Raw genomic sequence first — 19517 nt, 5'->3', positions numbered from 1 at the left:
CTTTGAAGATTATTCTACGACGTTACCCGGCAGTAGAAGATGGAATCGCGATTCAGACAGTCCCATCTGCTAACTGAAAATATGCCCCCCAAAACGTAAATAAGCTTGACATTTATTTAGTGGAAAATCGCTCATTCATAAAAAGCTCACTGGTAGCGATCATTGTCAGTAACAACGCAAAATGCGATATAGCCGTGTGTGGAGAAGCTGCCCCGGTAAATTCTACTACTACAGTACAGTACTAGACTACTGCTGTGTTCGTCTTGGTAGCGATTGCGTTGGTTGAATTCGATTTAACGTTCCGTTGTACGGTTTAGGCTGAAATTAATTATTTTCATGAACAGATTGACAAAGTTTAGGCTGTGGCAATGAAGTTCAGGTTAGTAGTCAGATTGTTTCAACTATTGAAAGACTTTTGAGTAAGGGGAGTGCCGAACATGTTCTGTAGCCGTTTGACTTGAACAGCTGAGGAGTTTTTGTTAGCTACTCACACTATTGTCTCGGGTAGGCTACAGCGTTGCAGTGAGCTACACTGGTTTGAAACCACAGGTAATGGTAATTTCACCAACAAATCGTTTACTAATGTCAGAATAAATCATACAACGAAAATGTATATGTGAGGAATGTTTATTTTAACGATTGAAAACAGATACATCATAGACCACTGTAGTATGTGTTGCCCGGGCAACACAGGCTAATGTCATGATGCTAATACTTCAGTGAAATAGTAGACTACTGTTTCCGAAAGTAGATGTACTTCCTTAATAATATCAGCTTATATTGTACATTACACATCACAATTGTGTGTCATATCACAAAGTAAAATGAGTAAATAGTTATCACCCTGGCCTCTTTGCTTGTGGCGTTCCTGCAGCTGCCTTGCAGTAAAGCTATAGTTAGCCTAGCTATCCCCCAAGTTAACAGATGTGAAACGAATGTTCTGCTACAGGTAGTCACGCGTGTTTTCGTGACGTTAGTGACGTAGTGACGTTAGTAACGTCAGTGACTGTGGCTAGCAAATTAGCCACCGTTAGCTTCACTTTTCACCACAAAAACGCAATTTCTACTGAAACCATGCAACGGAACGTAAATAAAAATACAACCAACGCAATCGCTACCAAGACGAACCTTTTGACACCGCCGTTGTGTATGTAGTCCAAATATTGACTGATCCTTAGGGGGGCGAAAATAAATAAATAAATATATATGTGAGAGAACAAAGGTTGTGCTCTCGCCGAAGGCTTGAGCACACCCAATAAATAAATATATATGTGAGAGAACAAAGGTTGTGCTCTCGCCGAAGGCTTGAGCACACCCAATAATATAATAAAACCACAGATGGAAGACTGCCGACATCCGGCAATAACAATGAAATGCAAAGGCTAGTATTAGACATTCTCTGTTAGTATGCTCCAGAGTAGACGGGCTCTGTATGCTTCCTGGGCTATACATCATGTTTCCTGGGGACTAGCTTCAGAGTAACACACTAACAACCACATGAACCATTCCATGGTCAAACAGTTAAGGTTGGTAGCTTGCTAACTAAACATGTATCAATTTCAGTCACAATTTGTCTGTTTTTAATATTGACCATTGCATATAAAAAAGTTTGTTATACATTATATAATATGTAGGCCTAGCTGTGCGTTTTGCGTTAAATCCGCTGTAAACGTGTTTGCTAGGGAGTTAATTATTTCAAACAGTTCTGACTAATCGAAGGGAACGACAATGAACGACACTAGACATTAGTTTACTAGCTTACAGCTCGTGTGTCAACTTGAAATACAACGAATGCATCTGACTGAATTCTAATAACGTGTTACCCATAGATATATATGAAGACTACGTCTTATGGCGGAGTCTAGAACGTCCGCACATGGCGGCCATCTTGCTACTCGCTCACCCATAACATTGTGTTGATGCTACATGTACTTTTTAAATGACCATAACTTGCTCAATTTTCAACACAGTTACCCATAGATAGACCCATAGACGTTCGACTCCGTTGTCCGGCAACGCGGACGAGACATCTACCCTTTATATATATCTATGGTGTTATCTATGTAAGCTGTAAGGAGGAGTTCCATTTTGAGTGTAAAAAAACAACAACAAAGAAGACGTTGTAGTGTGCACAGTCCAGTGCTTCTTGTTCCATTTTTTTGGACATCTCTTGGGCAATATGCAATTAGATTCCAATGAAGTGAGACTGTTCCACAAGTCAACAAGAAACATTGCTGATTATGTTTATAGTTGATCTTGTGACTCAGACATCTCTCTCCTCTATAAGATAAAGGGCCCTATTTTACTGGCGATTGAGCACACACTCAGAGACAACCTTTATTACTAAAATATATGGCCTTGGAAGGGCTCAACTGCTATTATAAGATTTTCAGAGAACTCACTACTTCCTATTTGTTCCTCCACTTCCATTATCTTCTGCAACTTGGTTCTTCATTTTCTCATTTCCCTCACCTCCCTGTCATTCCTCTTTCAGAACCATGGTTTTGTGTATGGTGATTAGACTCCTACTGAAAGCCAGGAGGCCAGCCTACTGTTTCAGGCTCCTCCACACACACAGTGTCTGTGTGTATGGCTCTGCCCAGGGCTTCAAGCAGGAGGAGATAGTGGAGAAGCTCAGGGCTTTCCCCGGGGGATCTGTTGACCTTGTCCTAAAAGAGTCTGGCATCGCAGTGCTGGTAGTCAATAACCCAACTCGCATGAATGCTTTCTCTGGTATGTAATCAGAAGTGCCTACTGAAACTCAGTCCATGTTAGTATGAATCACACATACAAATTACTGCTGTTCTTTGACACTTCAGGAGAATTACTGATTTCACATTCCTCCTGACTAATAAAATAGCCATATGGAAGCTATCACCATGTTGCTAATGCTACACATTTCAAATTCTAGTGTAGGGTTTCAGTTTAGCTGAATATGAGTCTCTAACTTTACTACTGTCCTTTTTGCTAGGCACCATGATGCTGGAGCTGGAGGAGAGAGTTACCCAGCTGGAAGGCTGGATGGAGGGGAAGGGTGTGATCGTTCAGGGGGCAGCCGGAACGTTCTGCTCTGGGTCTGACCTGAATGCTTTAAAAGCTTTATCCAATCCCCAGGTTAGCGCAGAAACTGTTACCACCAACCGCTCAGGGTTATCTGACCATCTCTCCCTGCTTCTTGTTGGATTTTATTCTCTCTATCTTATCCCCCTTCCTTTTGCTCTCATGCAAGTCATGTCAGGAATGATTTTACAAAAACACTTCTTTTTCAGGATGGGATGAAGATGTGCATGTTCATGCAGAACACATTGACCAGGCTGCTGAGGTTGGAAATAACAGCCCCTTCATTAGATGAATGGACTGAGTGGATGAATAAATAAATGAATGAAAGATTAACAGATGACAAACTAGTGAGAGAGCAGATGGATGGATCAATAATGGATGGATGGATGAATTAACAAATGAATTAACAAACAAGTGGACTTTGTACATCCCATGAACAACTTGTTTTATCCTATTGCAGGCTGCCCATGATGTCTGTGGCTCTAGTGGAGGGGAAAGCCCTTGGTGGTGGATCTGAGCTCACCACAGCCTGTGACTTCAGGTACATCAACATCATAAACTCACCACAGCCTGTGACCTTAGGTACAGCAACATCATAAACACACCACAGTCTGATCCATAGAGCCTGTAGCTGAGCCCTGGTATCTAATGACAGTGAATGAGATTGACTCGCATAAGTCTACTTCTGTACCCTCTTGTCCATTATAAGTAACAGCTCTCTCTCTTTCTGACTCACTCACTCTCTTTCTGACTCACTCTTTATGTCACTGGTTCTGAAGGTTGATGGCTCCTGGCAGTAGAATACAATTTGTCCATAAACACATGGGTCTGGTCCCGGGGTGGGGCGGAGCTGCCCGCTTGGTCCGCATTGTGGGAAGCCAGAACTCCCTAAGACTGCTGGGTGGTGCAATGAAGGTGGACCCAGAGCTGGCACTGCAGATGGGCCTGGCAGATGGGGTTCTTGGGGCCCAACCTGGGAACGACACTACCAGAAACACTACCAGTGCGCTTCTGGAGGCTGAGAAATGGCTGGACTTCTATGTCAAGGGCCCTGTCCCAATAATCCGGGCTGTGAAGCAGGTGGTGATGTCAGGGAGAGAGCTCTCCCTACAGGAAGCACTAAGAACTGAAAAAGATGTGTTCGGGACTGTATGGGGAGGGCCTGCCAATCGGGCGGCATTGGCTAGCATGGCCAAACACAAGTGATGCGGAGGGAGGAAAAGATGACCATCTGTTGTTTTGGATTGGTTTTGCCTTTGATGGACCAGACTTTCGACTGGACTAACAGGAAGAGGAAGGATATTTACAATCAACGGAATTTCTTAAAGATCCTGTAAAGTAAATTCCATGTTTTGCTTCTAAGTACATTATATACGTGTGAAATGAGTTCCTGAAAGCATGTGCAAAGCGCTAAAACTTTGTCGCACTGAAATGTGGAAGGCGGTGCCTTCCAGCGAGGGGGCCGAGCTTCAGCTCCTTCAGACGACCCGCCCCCCCAGTCTCGAACAGAGAAGACTGCTGATTTTCTTACGATTTCCTTACATCCATTGATGTGGTATGCAAGCGATTATGACGTCAGTTTGACTGTGTCAAATAAATTATGTTCTTTATAGACGTTGATCATGTGACTCAATTTGCAATCAACATCAACTCTTTTATTATGATCACATGTAGATCGTAGCAGGGTGGGTGATCAAAAGAAAGTATATTGCTATAGAAAGAGGCTTGGATTAGTCATGAATATTACTGACTGTTCAGCCAATTATACTGTGATTTTCTTTGTGCTCCTCTGTAGAAGTTCAAAAAAGAGGGTTCTATTTTTAACAAGACTGTAAAGGTTGTTTTTAGTGCCTGTCATTGCCTGCATGTAAAGGCTCAACCTTTAACACAGCATTTGTATCAAAGTCAGAGATAATTATTATCATGTGGAAAGTATGACACAGCAAGCAACAGAAACACAATGAAAAATGGAATGTATAGCAATAAAGAATTGCTCAAGTATTACTAATATTGAAAAGTAGTGTCGTGGATATGTACTTTTAAAGTAGCTATAGTGAACATATGGGTGATCATATGATAAATGTGCAGTGAGGTTACAGTTTTTCTCAATTGTTAACACACGTTTCTCAAAACAATAACGGTGTTCTCAAAACTGCATACACAAAACTGAAAACCTCACACACAAAATGCTAAATCTCTTAACTGTTTACAAAATGGAACTTGTGTTTTCATTTGGTACACACAGACATTTTCAAATGACACACACATACCATTCATTACAGTACACACAACTAAGCATTTGCTGCACACAACCAAGCATTTACATGAATGACAATGACTCTGAAGAATGAGCCATTTCTCATAGTCAAACATAAAACAGCACACAAATATGCAGCAAAAAAGTTATATTTCGGTACACACAGAGAACGGGCTGACGGTCTGGACGTTCCTGAATGTAGCATGGTCAGCCAGGATCCTAGTTTGTATTTGTCGGAGTGTGATAGCGTTGTTCTCACGATAGCGTTGTTCTCACGCCATATTTACAATTTCAGTCTCCTGTTCGGCTGTGAAAGTGTGTGTTCTTCCTCCACGGTGTGGTTCTCTTTCAGTCCTGCAAAATACAAATACTGTGAGCACACTGTATTCTATTGATATGCAGTATTGCAGTACACAAGGCAAATAGATTTTGTACCTGTTCTCCATACTGAAGGTTCTAATGATGGCAGCAACTGTGAAGCGGCTGAGATTTGGTTGGACCCTCTGGCCAGCCTCCCTCATGTTAAAACCATGGTTGAGCACATGGTCTACCACAGTGGCCCAAATCTCATTAGAGACGACCGTTCTCCTTTTTTCTCCTTCTTCTCCTTGTCTTTCTGCTCTTCCTCCTCCTTGTCCTCCTCGTCCTCCTCTTCATCTTTGTCCTCCTCTTCCTTCTCCTCTTCCTTCTCTCTGTCCTCCAACTCTTCCTCCCCCTTGTCCCCCTCCTTCTTGTCCTCCTCTTCCTCCTCTCACTCTTGCCCCTCTCCTTCTCTGGTTGTCAATATGTTCTAAATTCTCCATTGTTCACCAAACCAAACAGAGGCCCAAGGCCCTTTTTATGCTGCAGTCCAGATTGCAAATTGCTCACCAGACCTGAGTGTTAAGAGATTTAAATAGTTGTGTGTGATGTAGGTTGATGCTTTGAGATTTTACTTGAGAAGTGTGTGCAACAACTGAACATTGTGTGTAGTGTTTTGACAACAAGGTGATGTGTAATTGACATCAGAGTATAAACAAGGAAAGTCAGAGTCTAATGCAGATAAGGGAGTGTGAAGTAGTGCCAAATTGGGTCAAGCAATTGGTACATGAAGTGAAGGTTGTGAAAATTATTTTTGCTTCTTGTGTATTAACAATTGTGAAAAACTGTAATGTCGGTTGAGAAGCCTGATTGCCTCGGCGAAGAAACTTTGTGATGTAGTTTGTAGTCTGTGCCTGGATGCTCTGGTAACGTCTACCATACGCCTTTGTAAGGCATTGTATGGTAGATGCCTTTCACGGAGGGAAGATGGCAGCCTCTAAAGGGCCTTAGATCAGCAGATAAGCAGCTGGCATACCAGGAAGTGATGCAGCCAGTGAGAATGTTCTCAATGGTGCACCTGTAAAAGTTGGTGAGAGTTTTGGCGGACATGCCAAACTTCTTTAGTCTTCTCAGGAAGTAAAGGCACTTTTGGACAGATGTTACTGCCGTGTTCGTTTGCCTGGACCAGGAGAGGTCCTCATTATTGAACACAATGAGGAACGTGAAGCAGGAGACTCCACTTTAGCTCCATCAATGTGAATGGGGCCTGACCCCCCCACCTCCATACACACACATTTCTTGAAGTCCACAATTATCTTCTTACGTAGAGATAGAGGTTGTTGACCTCCTCTCTAGGCTGTATCATCATTGTTGAAGATGTGGCCAAGGATGGTGGTGTCATCTGCGAACATCAGGATGATGTTGGAGCTGCACGTGGCCAAAAGAGGAGAGGTCACCCATTCTCACCACTTGGGGTCTACCTGTCAGGAAGTCCAGGATCTAGTTTCAAATGGAGGTGTGTTGAGACCCAGGATACTGAGTACAACTACTGAGTGCTGAGCTTTAATCTATAAACAATATCCTAACGTATGTGTCACCCTTATCCAGGTGGGAGAGGGTGGTGTGAAGTGTCAATGGCTTTGTCTGCAGGGGTGGTATGCAAATTGAAGCTTGGGGAGTACAACTACTGAATGCTGAGCTGTAATCTATAAACAACATCCTAATTATGTGTCACCCTTATCCAGGTGGGAGAGGGTGGTGTGAAGTGTCAATGGCTTTGTCTGCAGGGGCGATATGCAAATTGAAGTGGGTCCAAGGTATTGGAAAGGGAGGAGCAGATATGAGCTCTCGCCAACTGCTCAAAGCACTTGATAATGATGCAGGTCAGTGCTATAGGGCGGTAGTCCTTAAGACAGGTGATGGAAGGTTTCTTTGGTATGGAGACAATGGTTGTCTGCTTGAAGCAGGTGGGGACTGTAGAAAGGTTCAGGGAGAGGTTGGTTAAAGAAGTAATATATTCGGCGTTAACGCGCGTTAACGCGCTGCGACTCTTATCGGCGATAAAAAAAAAATATCGCCGTTAATCTATTCTCAAAGTTGGGTTGGGAGCTGGATCTGTACTACGCAAGCTATGATGACTTTCACCTTGCTATTTTAGCGCGGATGTATACCTAGCCGAATTGCACTGTAGGGGGCGAGAACGAGTTTTCGAACCTGTGTGTATGCCTTGTGTATGAAATTATCACATCAAACGTGACGTGCTGACATGGATGCAGCTATGAAGCCGCCTGGTTTGCTTCAGGGCAAATGTATTTTTAAGAAGCTTCCCAATGGAAACCTCGACAAGACTAAGGTTGTTTGCACCTTGTGCTATGGGGAATTCGTTTACTGTACGAGTTCTTCCAGTCTCAAATACCACCTAAACGCAAAGCATCCCTTAGCTAATGCGGAAGATGCCGGGCCAAGCACTGAGGTAGCGCAGGGGCATCGTTGTCAAACTACGATGTTTGAGTGCAACCAGGCAAGCCCGTCAGCACAGCTCTATCAGCCAAGCTAACTAATCTAATAAACAGTTAATAAACACAAGTACACCTTATTGAAAATAATTAATTTTCATCACCAATTATCATAATAGAACAGCTTTCTCAGTTTGTGATGCATTTTGGAAACAGGAGATGAGCTCCTGGTCTAATGCGCCACCTGGCGCGAAAAACCCGTTCTCAAAGACTTACTTTTAGTCATTATTTGGCAGTGGCGGTTCTAGACAAATTTTACTGGGGGGGCCAAGGGGGGGCCAGTGTTTAATCAGAGGGGCACATTAAAAACGGAAACAAATGATATTTAAACATTAAATACTTTAATTTTGCTTTACATTAAAATCATACAAACGGCTCTGGTTCTCCCTCTTCCAGCTCCTCAGCTCTCTCAATACTTTGATATGTTTCTCTAACTTTTTTATTTACTGGGGCAAAAAAGGCTGCAATGTCCCTTTCTCATTTCATGATGACTACTAAAAGAAGAAAAACGTGTAAAAAAAAAAAGTATAGAACCCGTATAGAACCGCCCCTGTTATTTGGGTAGCCCACATATTCTCAATGCCTTCGGCGGAATTCAAAAGAGCCATTTTAATCTAGATTAATCTAGATTAACGCCAAGATTACAGTGAGATTAATCTAGATTAAAAAAAATAATCTATGCCCACCACTAATTTATTTCCAATCTCACATGCAAACAAGAGGGGCGTGGTTATCTTCAGACCAACGCAGCTGCACAAGATCGAAGGCAGATAGGGCACCTAGATTCGAGAGACGATGGAAGACATTTGTCGTGTCAGAGATCGCATGCTGGCCTTAGTAGATCAAATTGATCAGCATGGCTTGTCAGCAGTGGCGATTTCTTTAAGACTGCAAGGGAAGCTCAGCGTCCCCTAAAATTTCAAAAAATTTATGGTCAAATATTTACTATTGTGTTAAAGGTGACATGACATGAAAACTTCACTTTAGGAGATTATTTAACATTAATATGAGTTCCCCTAGCCTGCCTTTGGTCCCCCAGTGGCTAGAATTTTCAATAGGAGTCAGGTGGCTGAGCGGTGAGGGAGTCGGACTAGTAATCCAAAGGTTGCCAGTTCGATTCCCGGTCATGCCAACTGACGTTGTGTCCTTGGGCAAGGCACTTCACCCTACTTGCCTCGGGGAAATGTCCCTGTACTTACTGTAAGTCGCTCTGGATAAGAGCGTCTGCTAAAATGACTAAATGTAAAATGTAAATAGGTGTAAACCAAGCCCTGGTGTTCTTCTCCGCCTTTGAGAAAATGTAGGCTCAATAGGGGTTATGCGCAACATTCTTACGGGTTCTACAAAACAGATGTAACTACTTCCGGCCGTCCGCTACTGATGTAAACACAGCGTAGTAATGGCCACCTTCGGTGTTTACAGGAGCTAACGTTACCCTTAATTACAATTTCCGATGTACACCGTATTGCCAAACGGACGTCCAGAGCCCCGAGTACTCTGTTAGACAAGGTATTTAAGTTTTACACCTCATTTATTCATAATTATGAAGGTATGTAATTTGTGTAGCTTTTGCTAATGGCATCGGATATAGCGATAGTGTTAGCTAACTATCAGTAGTTAGTTTAGACTTGTATGCTATCAGTAGTTTAGTCTTTTATTTTTGCTCGCAGACGATTAAAACAATCAAACGAAGACTGCATTTTAGCGATGGGGTTATAGTACCAACAGTATAATTACTACGATGTCCTGTGTGTTTATGCTGGTCAACCGTTATGTAATCCATCTGACTGTAGGTCTAGTGTAGGTCTAATGTAGACTGCTGTTCTGGCAGGTGTTTCATATTTCTAAAATATTGTTAGACTAATGATAAAAGTACTGAGTGGATGAATGCTGTATCTTCTTGTCCACCAGTTTCAAACAAAGACAGGTTGACCGGTACTATCAGTGTCAGAGCAGCTTGTCACAGGTCCATGCAGAAGAATGAAAAACCACACAGCTTGAGAGTAGGCTAATGTTTAGGGATGGGTTTGGGTATTCTGTTCAATTTTGCTGTTCCAGTGCAATGACTGCAGCATAGCATGCATAGCAAGCCTCTCAGAACGAAAATATTTACATTACAACTGCTTTCATTTGACCATGAGCATGTTCTCGACTATGTAAACATTCTTCTGAGACACTTGATAAATGGCTATAGTCTACCTGTTAGTGGAGAAGTAAGGTAATTGGGGCAAAGTTGATTGACAGTAAATCTTTCTATTGCAACATATTTGGTATGGTATACCTCACCTCGTATTGTAATAGACTTGTAGGAAACCCCTTGTCAACAAACGTACCCCAGCAACTTTACTAGGCCAATTCTTAATTCAGCGGTATCTGAATAGTAGCAAAATTCACTTCAAAAACACTTCAAAGGATACATCAGTATCAATGTTTGTCTAATTGACTTTGTGTATTTTACACAGATAGTGCTACGTGATTCAGAACCTGTCGTCATGACCTCCAGTCAGTGTTCGTGCAAAGCTGGCACAGCAGTGTGTAATGACACTACTGCACTGCTCTTTCAGACAGCTCATTACTCAGAGCTCAATATCCAGGTTGTCCCCCCTGTTCATGCCTGCACAGAAACTGAACAACAATAGCACAAGCCCAGAACTACAGTAAGGGTTGAGGCAAATGTACTGTATATGTATGTAAGAGTTAGGCTATGTATGCAGCAATACAAATTGTAAATCGCTAAAAGAAAGTATTGTGATCTAAGGTCAGAAGCATTTTGAGGTGCAGCGTAATATAGTGGAGACTCAGTTTATTTTCCGAGCAGTAAATGGGACTGCACCCAACTACATCAAGTCTCTCCTCCAGCCTTACACCCCCACCCGCCAACTACGGTCTTCTTCTGACAACCATCTGGTGGTCCCACCGCTCAAGAGTGCCCGGTCCCAACACAAGCTCTTCTCCTGTGTGGCCCCCCAATGGTGGAATCAATTCCCCACCTCCATCAGAGACACTGACTGTCTCCCCACGTTCAAGAAAAGGATCAAGACGCACTTGTTCCGGTACTTAGGAATGATTGGCTGGACCTGATGTTTCCTCCAGGATCACAATGACTCTTATTGAGAGACTTGTTGCTCTTGTTGGTTAGTTGTAACTGACTTAAAGTTATTGTACTCGCTGTGAATTATATTATTGTTGCTTGCTTTTTCTACAGGTACACACTTGCACTTCTGAAGTTCATGTTGTTTAATGTAACTTGTCTAAACATGCTCTTATGGTTCTTCCCTTTGGGACTTATTTGGTTTTTCACAATGTATGTTTTTGCTACCCGCAATGTTTGGGGCTATCTCGTTGTTATGATCAGTGACCTATGCACTTTTGTAAAGCTCTCTTGGAAGTCGCTTTGGATAAAAGCGTCTGCTAAATGCATAAATGTAACTATCCCTCCAACGTCAACAGCTGCAAAGTTCCATAGTCTTTGGGTCTTTTGCCAAATGATGGAGTGGAAAGGGGGAAGTGAACGTATGGACCAAAAGACTGGGGATGGCATGTTTTGAATGGGAGATTTATGCCAATAATGACCATCAGGTCATTGGCAGAAGGATGATTGGATGAAGATTGGGCCGATGTATTATTAGAGCATATTCAATAAGTGTGGAGCTCGTGCATATTCAAATTACTTTAAAAAGAAACTTGTAATAAAAAGTTACTTTTCATTTATACTTTTACTATGTTAAGTTTTATTGTGGTAGGAGTAAAGGAAAAAATTAAGCCTATTTGGGTGTATTTTGGGCATATTCGATTAGTGTATAGCTCATTTGCATATTAACATTCATTTTTAAAGAAACTTGTAATACAACATTTTGTACTTGTCATGGGTAGTTTCATTGTGTAAAGTTTCATTTTGATAGGAGTAAAGGAAAAAAATAGCCCCATTGGGGTGTAATGTTGCCTGGCCTTATTGGCACACATCTCGGATTGATGAGAATTTAACATATTTCCTCAACTAGGATTTCTTAGGACTTTTAGTATGTTGTAAAACGCTACTTTGCCTGGACTAATAGTAACAAAGTTACATACTAGCTAGTTATAACAGTTACACAGAAAGAGACACAATATGACAACGAAGTCCTAGTGGACTCAAAGAACGCAGTGTTCGGCAATCAACTGCAACAACTACCAATGTGACAGTATTTATGCCTTTCAGTGCTTTCCCAAAGACCCTGACAGGTCAATTTTGTCGGTAGCGTAATCTTATGCACCTGCTAACTTTAACGTTTTTTTTGTCTAGTAGTAGGCTAGTGAACTTAATTCCTTCTAGGAACTGCAGGTCCTAGCCATAGAAACCAGAATAATGACTTATATGGATATGACAGTAAATTAAAATGAGCTTCTTAAATTAATTTGCTGAATTCATATATTTCATTGATAACTTATTTGTGTATACTGTAGGCTAACGTAGTAATGTGTACTGTAGAGCTAGTGTACCTCCAGGGAAACGGTCTAACGTTAGGCTATTATAACGTTATATAAACTCATCACTTTATTCTTACCTGTCACACTTAGCCTAATGTAGAGAGTAATATAATTTATAAAATGCTTGAACTTCTTTGCATCACCAAGCGCTGCAGATGTGTACGGAAATGAGAAGCGGAAACGATTACATCTGTTTTCCGGTTCGAACGCTGGGCGCTCCGCATAACCGCTATTGCTCTGTTTGAAAATCTCCTCCTTGTGACGTCACAAGGAGGAAGGTTACCTCCCCTCTCTCTTAGTGATGGGCATTCCGGCTCTTTTTCATGAGCCGGCTCGTATGGCTCAGCTCAGAGCCGGCTCTTTTGGCTCCCGAACGGCTCTTTAAAAAATACATGTTTTAACTATGAATTTGACTATGATAGGTGTGAAAAAACAATTTGAATTAAATTATTAAATGAAATCATACTCGACCGTAAACACATATCTTAAAAAATGCATTAAAAATGCATTGATTTGTCGTGGCTCTCCTCCGAGTTTTGACTACTCTCTGACTGTGTGAGTTGGCTCGGCCCTCCCTCATGCAGGATTGACAGGAACAGAATGTGAGGATGATCGTGTGCGCCTTTAAGCCTACAAGTATTTTTTTGTTGTTCTTTGAATTAGTCAATTATTTTAAATACAATTAAAATTCATTATATCATAATTATTTAGTTTTCATAGGCTGTATTAATCTATTAAAAATAGAGTCGGCTCTTCAGATATGCGAGCCAGCTCCCGACGTTCACCTTCAAGAGCCGGCTCTTAGAGCCGGATCGTTCGCGAACGACCCATCACTACTCTCTCTGCTTTGCCCGCCCAGAGAATCTGGCCCACCCATAAGAAACTGAGCTACGACCGTGCAAGTGTTTTTATCCTCCAGAGACATCATGGCTTGCAAACGAACGAAGCACATTTGCTCAGTTTGGATGTACAAAGGAAAACAAAAATCTTTTTACAGTTCCTTCATCCGAGCCTCTGAAGACCCAGTGTTTAAATTTTATTTTCTCTGGAAATGCGCCTACACAACTTCTGTTGTAGGCGCATTTGTTTGGTATGTCTGCGCCAAACACTTCAGCCACGACTGTTTCTTCAATTTGAGCTAATACAAAATTGGCCTTGCTGAAATTAAATTCTGGATCAGTACTAACTCTCCTTTGTCCAGCTACTAACCTCGGACAAGTAAGATAACGCTATATCATTGTGTACCTTTACTGTATATGGTTACCTAGCTTGCTACCCTTAGAATGTGGCTGTAACATTAGCTCTGCAGCTAACAGCTGAGTTACTGTCGCAAATGTAAAGGTAGATAGCATCAAGTATGTGTGTGAATACACATGCTGTAACGTGAGTGTTGTACACTTCTCTGTTATTTGGATAACCGTTCTGCTGTTGGTGTTATGGCGCGCGAGATATCCGCCTTTCCCGTCATTGAAATGACTGAGTGTGTACCTCTGCAAACCAGGGTTATCAGATGAGAATGGGCAAATTCGAGGCATTTTACAGCAACGGGGCTACAGCCATTGCGATACATCCATTGTAAACATCAGCGCATGGTGCAGCCCCTCCGCTCCTCATTAGCATTTAAAGCTACAGACACCAAAACAGCGCGTTCTGAGGAAAGCTCCTTGTGGGACTGCTAGTAGTGGCTGTAATTCTGCACAAAGGCTGCATTTCGGGAAAGAGACTTCTGATACAGTATTAGGGGACCACTAAGGCCTATATAAAAGCATCCAAAAACACCATGTCATGTCTCCTTTCACAAGTTTCCTAAACTCTTGACACAGTTAGCTCAACATACATCTGTGTTGGCTATACAATTAACACATTTCTTGTTGCTTTGACACAAAATGCATGGAGTAAACACAAATTTTAAATGCTTGAACTTCATTTACACACAAGCTAAACCAAGACCAAAACAATCGATTTTTACTGCCCAATTTACCATTGCTTTCACACTGTATGTCAGAACAGATATCATCATGTTCAAAACCTAACTTATTGGCTAAAGTCAAAGTGAACAGCTGTTCATAATGTGAATTGAAACACAAATATATCCCCTGTATTTTATTCCATTGCTAACAGCTGGTTGAAATTATGCAAACAAATCACAGCTGATTCCCAACTAGGAAACACTCAGGTGTTGAGCTTCTTTCAATCGCATCACCATATGGTATATAAAGAGGACCTCTTTGGGCTGACCTTGTGAGGAAAAAGAACAATATAGAGCAACACAAAGAAAGTAAGAAAAATGCCTGCACTAGGGAGAGGAAGACAAGTACCAGGACAAAGGAGAGGAGTGGGACAAGGGCACGGGAGAGAGAGAGGAGTTAGAATGCGTGGTGGCACTCAAAGAAGGTCAAGAGCTAGGGTCTGATGAAATACTGTAAATGACAGCTACATTGCATATTTCTGTTATCTTGCAGTAATTTCCTGTTGCAAATGAAGCCTTTACTGCAGCAATTGTCTTCTTTTTTCATAAACCGTACATTCTATAAAGCTACTCTGAGATGGGTCATTCATTTTTTGTACTGAATTTCTACAGCAAAAGAAACTAAATGCATGCATTTACTAAACCCAACAAAACAAAAATGTCGAGGTTTCATAAGAAACTGCATTGCAAAACACAATCTATGATCCATATACTGTGAAACCTGACACATAAAAGAATGCAGTTTCTGTAATTCCATCTGATGTTAGTGTTTTTATGACATTGTGCTATGATTGACTGTTTCTGTTGAAAGAGAACATGCGTTAGTGTTTTGGTAGACATGGTGAGTTGTTAAGTGTATTTTTGTGTTTAGCGTTTAATTTACAGTGTGTGATTTTAAGCATGAAATTAACCGTTTTGCCAATCGTGTGTTGTAGGTGTGTTGAGAGTTAAAATTGTATTGAATTTTCTTTTCAGTGATTGTAAAAAAAACTGTAGTTGGCAGCTGGCAGGAATAGCAATAACAGGCTGAAATGAGGAAAGGCATGTTCTTCGATTTCTATCTGGTTGTCTCATCTTTTATGTGTACATTGGTTTGATAACCTTTAAAACCTTGAAAAGTGATTAGACCCACATCTAAGTTCTGGCTGACTCACCATACAAATATCACACCATGAGAGCTTAGTTGTTTTCTGTGAACCCCATCAACCCAGAACAAGAGAAATCCCATTTTGAAGTTGATGAAATGATGTTTTATTTAAGTTACGCGTAGCAAAAGGTTACAAAGAAAAAAACATTACAGTCAAGAGTTATATTACCTTTATTTTTGTCAGAAGAGTCTAAAATTGAGCTTGGACAAAAGACAAGGAACGGTTAAGAAGTATAAAAATTATATTTAAAACTTCAAATATCCGTGGGAGACAGCAACTAGCAATAGATGCTCTCCTTGTATTGTCTTATATTATCACATGACAGAACTCACAACCAGAGAAAAAACAAACAAAGCAAACAGACTCAAACGAAAGTCTAAACCATCAGCCCTTTCCACCAGTCCTGTTTCTAGCCAAACATGCACAAATTATCAACTAATCCAGTGTTTTGAAGATGAGTCATGAATCCACATACCCCTCGATTAAGAAAAATACTAATTATGAATAGCCTAGTCTGGGCTCTGATCTGGGGCTGTACTATAGTGCTAGTCATGTGGGATATGCCTAAAGCTCAATAGCTGTTAAGGGAAATACTGAACCACACATGGGAAAGTGACTCATCACCAGAATCAACTACCTGATTCCTTTCAACATATTTTTGTCTCTGATGTACAACAAATCTCCTTTTCTATGAGGGAATCACACACAGGGCCATGATGGATGTTTACAAACCAACAACTTACACCTAATAACAATAATTCAAAAGTTATGCAACAAGTTCAATTATGGGAGACTTTACTTCAATCCAAAGCCCATCAGTATACTTGGTTATAGAGATCAACTGGGAGTTCGTGTTTATTATCACAATCAAAGACAATAGGGAGCATCTTAAGAGTTTGTTGATTTTACGGCTTGCACTAAGGGAACCTGTTTTGGAGTTCCTAGGTTTGCTGAGGGAGCGTTAAAGTCAACCCAGTGCAGAGTTTTAAGTCAGTTCACACTTCAGTCACTGTACACTGTCCATCAGGCCTCCTGGACCTCACACTGGAGGATGAAGAGGGGGCCTCTGCCCCAGGAGGAGCCCTGTCTTCTGGGTTCAGTCTTTGCCTGGTCTGCCTCTCTTCTCTGGGCTCCACACATTCCCCATCCCCTTCCTCTTCCTCCTCATCATCACTCCAGCCCCCGGAACCAGACTCATCTACAGAGGTGAGAGGGCCTGAAGACCTAGAGGGAGAGGCTTCCCCCTCTTCCTCCTCCTCTCCCTCCCCCGCCTCTGCCCTCTCGGGTGCCTCGGTGGGGCTGAGGTGTAACTGGGCGAAGGCATCCTCCAGGGAGGAGCTGGGGCTTCCGGGCTGACCCCCCAGGGAGGTAGGGGGCCGGGCAGGAGCAGGGGCGGTGGACGGGCCCTGCTGCCCCCCAGCAACATCAGTCCCATCCACAGAGTTATCTCGCCCCCCGGCCGCCCCGGCTTCTGTGTCCAGACGCAGTCCCGCAACTCCCTTCTTTGGTATGTCCATAACGTCCCTCTTGATCTTGCGACGGCGGCCGTGCTCATTGCGGCGGTACTGCACCATGTTTTCCAGGTCGGCCACGTACAGGAAGCCAGCGATCAGCATTTCTGCTGTCTTTTTGCCTTTGGAGAAGGCATCCTCCAGCTCACGACTGGTGCGCTCATCATACTGCCACCAGCCGTTCCTGCCTTCGTAGTACCAGGCGTGGTCCCCAGCTGCTCCTCTCCCCCCAGCCGATGCCTTTAGCTCCTCAGGTGACAGCAGTGTGGGACGCTCCAGAAAGTCCTCCGGGACCTCCTGCCTGCAGAGGGCGCATCTCTTGCTCTGCCAGGATGCGCCCTTCACACACAGGAAGCAGAACACGTGTCGGCAGGGCAGCTGGACGGGGTGGACACAGCTCTGGAGACAGATGGCACACTCCGGCACAGGTAGGGCCGGAGAGGAGCCGCTGGAGCCGGAGCAGGACTCTCCGCTGCCTCCACCTTTCTTACTGGATGGGAGCGAGCTCACGGTGTGGTCAACCTCGCCACAGCTAGCCATCCTTGGAACTACTGTGGATCACAAAGGAAGTTACCAGAAAGTGTTAATTCGCAAAAAAGCAACATTGAACTTGAAGGTGGATACAGCTAGTGACTCCAAGGAGGTACTTACTGTCGATTCTGCTAATACTGCTTTCTCATCGGGAGTACTGTTGGTTCTTCTCACTGTAAGGATAAGAAAATAGAAGTTAAGGATGTAGTTGATTTCAACTACCAAGCTGGCTAGAACGACCTACAATAATATCTCAAATGTAATATTCATAAGTCTAGATATATATATCCATTCATGTTCGTAGTACTAGAAATATACGGAACCGCCGGTTCCAATTAAATTTGCTAGCACTAGCAAGCGTTCCTGTACTTCAGTTAGCTAGCTCGTAGCCAAGCTGTTACACCCAGATCGTAAATAAATACGACGTTTTGGTTAGCTGGTGAAAGTAGCTCTACGACTAGCAGCTAAACAGTGGGTCTTAGCTTCGTGAAAACAATAAGACATCATGAGCTAGCAATCGTATTTTGCTAGCTAGCTATGTGTCATATTACACAATGCGCACATAAAACGAAAAGTTAGCCAGTTTGATCTCTAGCTAGCAAACCAATCACATCTATGCTAATGTGTGCCACATGAATAATTGGTGACGACGAAATGTATCCACATCCAGCAAAGTAAGAAAGAAACCATAGCTAACAATGTGACCTGTTGTTGTAGCCAATAGCAACTAGCTAACTACGGAGGTCAGCCTGTCAAGCTAAAAAAGCCTAGTAGCCTACTAGGCAGCTAGCCTAACGACGTCAGTCAGTGCGTTGTTTTCGCACTGTTTGCTATAGTCATGCGAAATAACATTCCTTTTTGGTCAAACACTGCAATCATTACTTGCTAAGCTACCTTACTGTCTCCGGTTGTTATGTCAATTTGTTATACGACACGAATTCATGTAATGGTGTCCAAATTACTCGGCTAGACGTAGCGACTGACGATGTTGCGATTTGTCTCGTCTATTTTCCTTCCCCTCACCAAAAAAAACTGTTCAGTTACGTGATGACGTGTTAGACTCTTTTTGCATGCATTACGCACTCACGCCTAAACTACACATCAGCTAGAAAACTGCGATCATCAAATGCAGGCCTATTAGAGGTCACCAGAAGCAGTCATAAGAAGATTGGTGATTCGGCCTTTGTCAACTACGCCCCAAAACTATGGAACAAATTACCCATAAATATTAGGGAAGCAAACACGCTTGACATTTTTAAAAGACAGCTTAAAACCTACCTTTTTACTGAAGCATTTAAGTAATTTTATCTCAGAAGGGTTTTACTGCTTTTATTAGTTATATTATTGTTTTTATAGATTTGCTATTTTAATTATTACTTTTATCACTTGTATTATTGTTTTTATTGATTTTATGTAAAGCACCTTGAGCTACAATTCCTGTATGAAATGTGCTATATAAATAAAGTCTTACTTACTTACTTACATGTTTTGCTGAATACTCATTAAATAGATTAGATGTGGAGTATATTTTGTCTCCCATCAAGTCGACGTCCCACACTCTATCGTCCTAAAAATATATAAGTTTCGATTGTACTTCGATTTCTTTTGAAAGTGTGAGGTGAACCTACAAGGGCGGAGTCAAGTGGGTGATGAGGCTCTGATAGGGTTGCCAACTGTCCCGTAATAACCGGGACATCCCTTATATTGGGCCTAATTAGGGTTCCCCCGGTAGGAGGAAACCTATTGTTTTTGTTAGTA

At 42.3% G+C, this 19517-nt stretch overlaps 2 protein-coding genes across 3 annotated transcripts; one reads left to right on the top strand and one right to left on the bottom strand.

The window, feature by feature from the left end:
• Positions 1 to 1450: 1450 nt before the first annotated feature.
• On the top strand, positions 1451 to 4402 carry echdc1 (enoyl CoA hydratase domain containing 1). Its single transcript, XM_067238877.1, has 6 exons — positions 1451 to 1526; positions 2495 to 2733; positions 2972 to 3114; positions 3270 to 3322; positions 3521 to 3601; positions 3840 to 4402. The coding sequence occupies exons 1-6, from the start codon at positions 1498 to 1500 to the stop codon at positions 4264 to 4266; spliced, it is 972 nt and encodes a 323-aa protein (XP_067094978.1). The 5' UTR covers positions 1451 to 1497; the 3' UTR covers positions 4267 to 4402.
• A 12165-nt stretch (positions 4403 to 16567) lies between these two features.
• On the bottom strand, positions 16568 to 18778 carry LOC136944910 (E3 ubiquitin-protein ligase rnf146-like). Of its 2 annotated transcripts, none has more exons than XM_067238849.1 (3): positions 18659 to 18778; positions 17880 to 17932; positions 16568 to 17779 (listed from the first exon to the last, which is right to left on the bottom strand). In XM_067238849.1, the coding sequence occupies exon 3, from the start codon at positions 17766 to 17768 to the stop codon at positions 16713 to 16715; it is 1056 nt and encodes a 351-aa protein (XP_067094950.1). In that variant the 5' UTR covers positions 17769 to 17779; positions 17880 to 17932; positions 18659 to 18778; the 3' UTR covers positions 16568 to 16712. The 2 variants fall into 2 exon arrangements, with proteins under 2 accessions (XP_067094950.1, XP_067094951.1); XM_067238850.1 differs by having other exon boundaries at positions 18654 to 18754.
• Positions 18779 to 19517: the final 739 nt, after the last annotated feature.

The sequence above is a fragment of the Osmerus mordax genome, chromosome 6 (genome assembly GCF_038355195.1).
Source record: "Osmerus mordax isolate fOsmMor3 chromosome 6, fOsmMor3.pri, whole genome shotgun sequence".
Lineage (NCBI taxonomy): Eukaryota > Metazoa > Chordata > Actinopteri > Osmeriformes > Osmeridae > Osmerus > Osmerus mordax.
This window is presented reverse-complemented; position numbering and strand designations above follow the sequence as displayed.

Bases quoted from the DNA above. Each gene is read 5' to 3' on its own strand.
- echdc1 (XM_067238877.1), top strand. From the start codon at position 1,498: ATGAACCATTCCATGGTCAAACAGTTAAG. The intron at 1,527-2,494 runs GTTGGTAGCTTG...TTCCTCTTTCAG, and splicing joins TCCATGGTCAAACAGTTAAG to AACCATGGTTTTGTGTATGG. The intron at 3,602-3,839 runs GTACATCAACAT...CTGGTTCTGAAG, and splicing joins ACCACAGCCTGTGACTTCAG to GTTGATGGCTCCTGGCAGTA.
- LOC136944910 (XM_067238849.1), bottom strand. From the start codon at position 17,768: ATGGCTAGCTGTGGCGAGGTTGACCACACCGTGAGCTCGCTCCCATCC.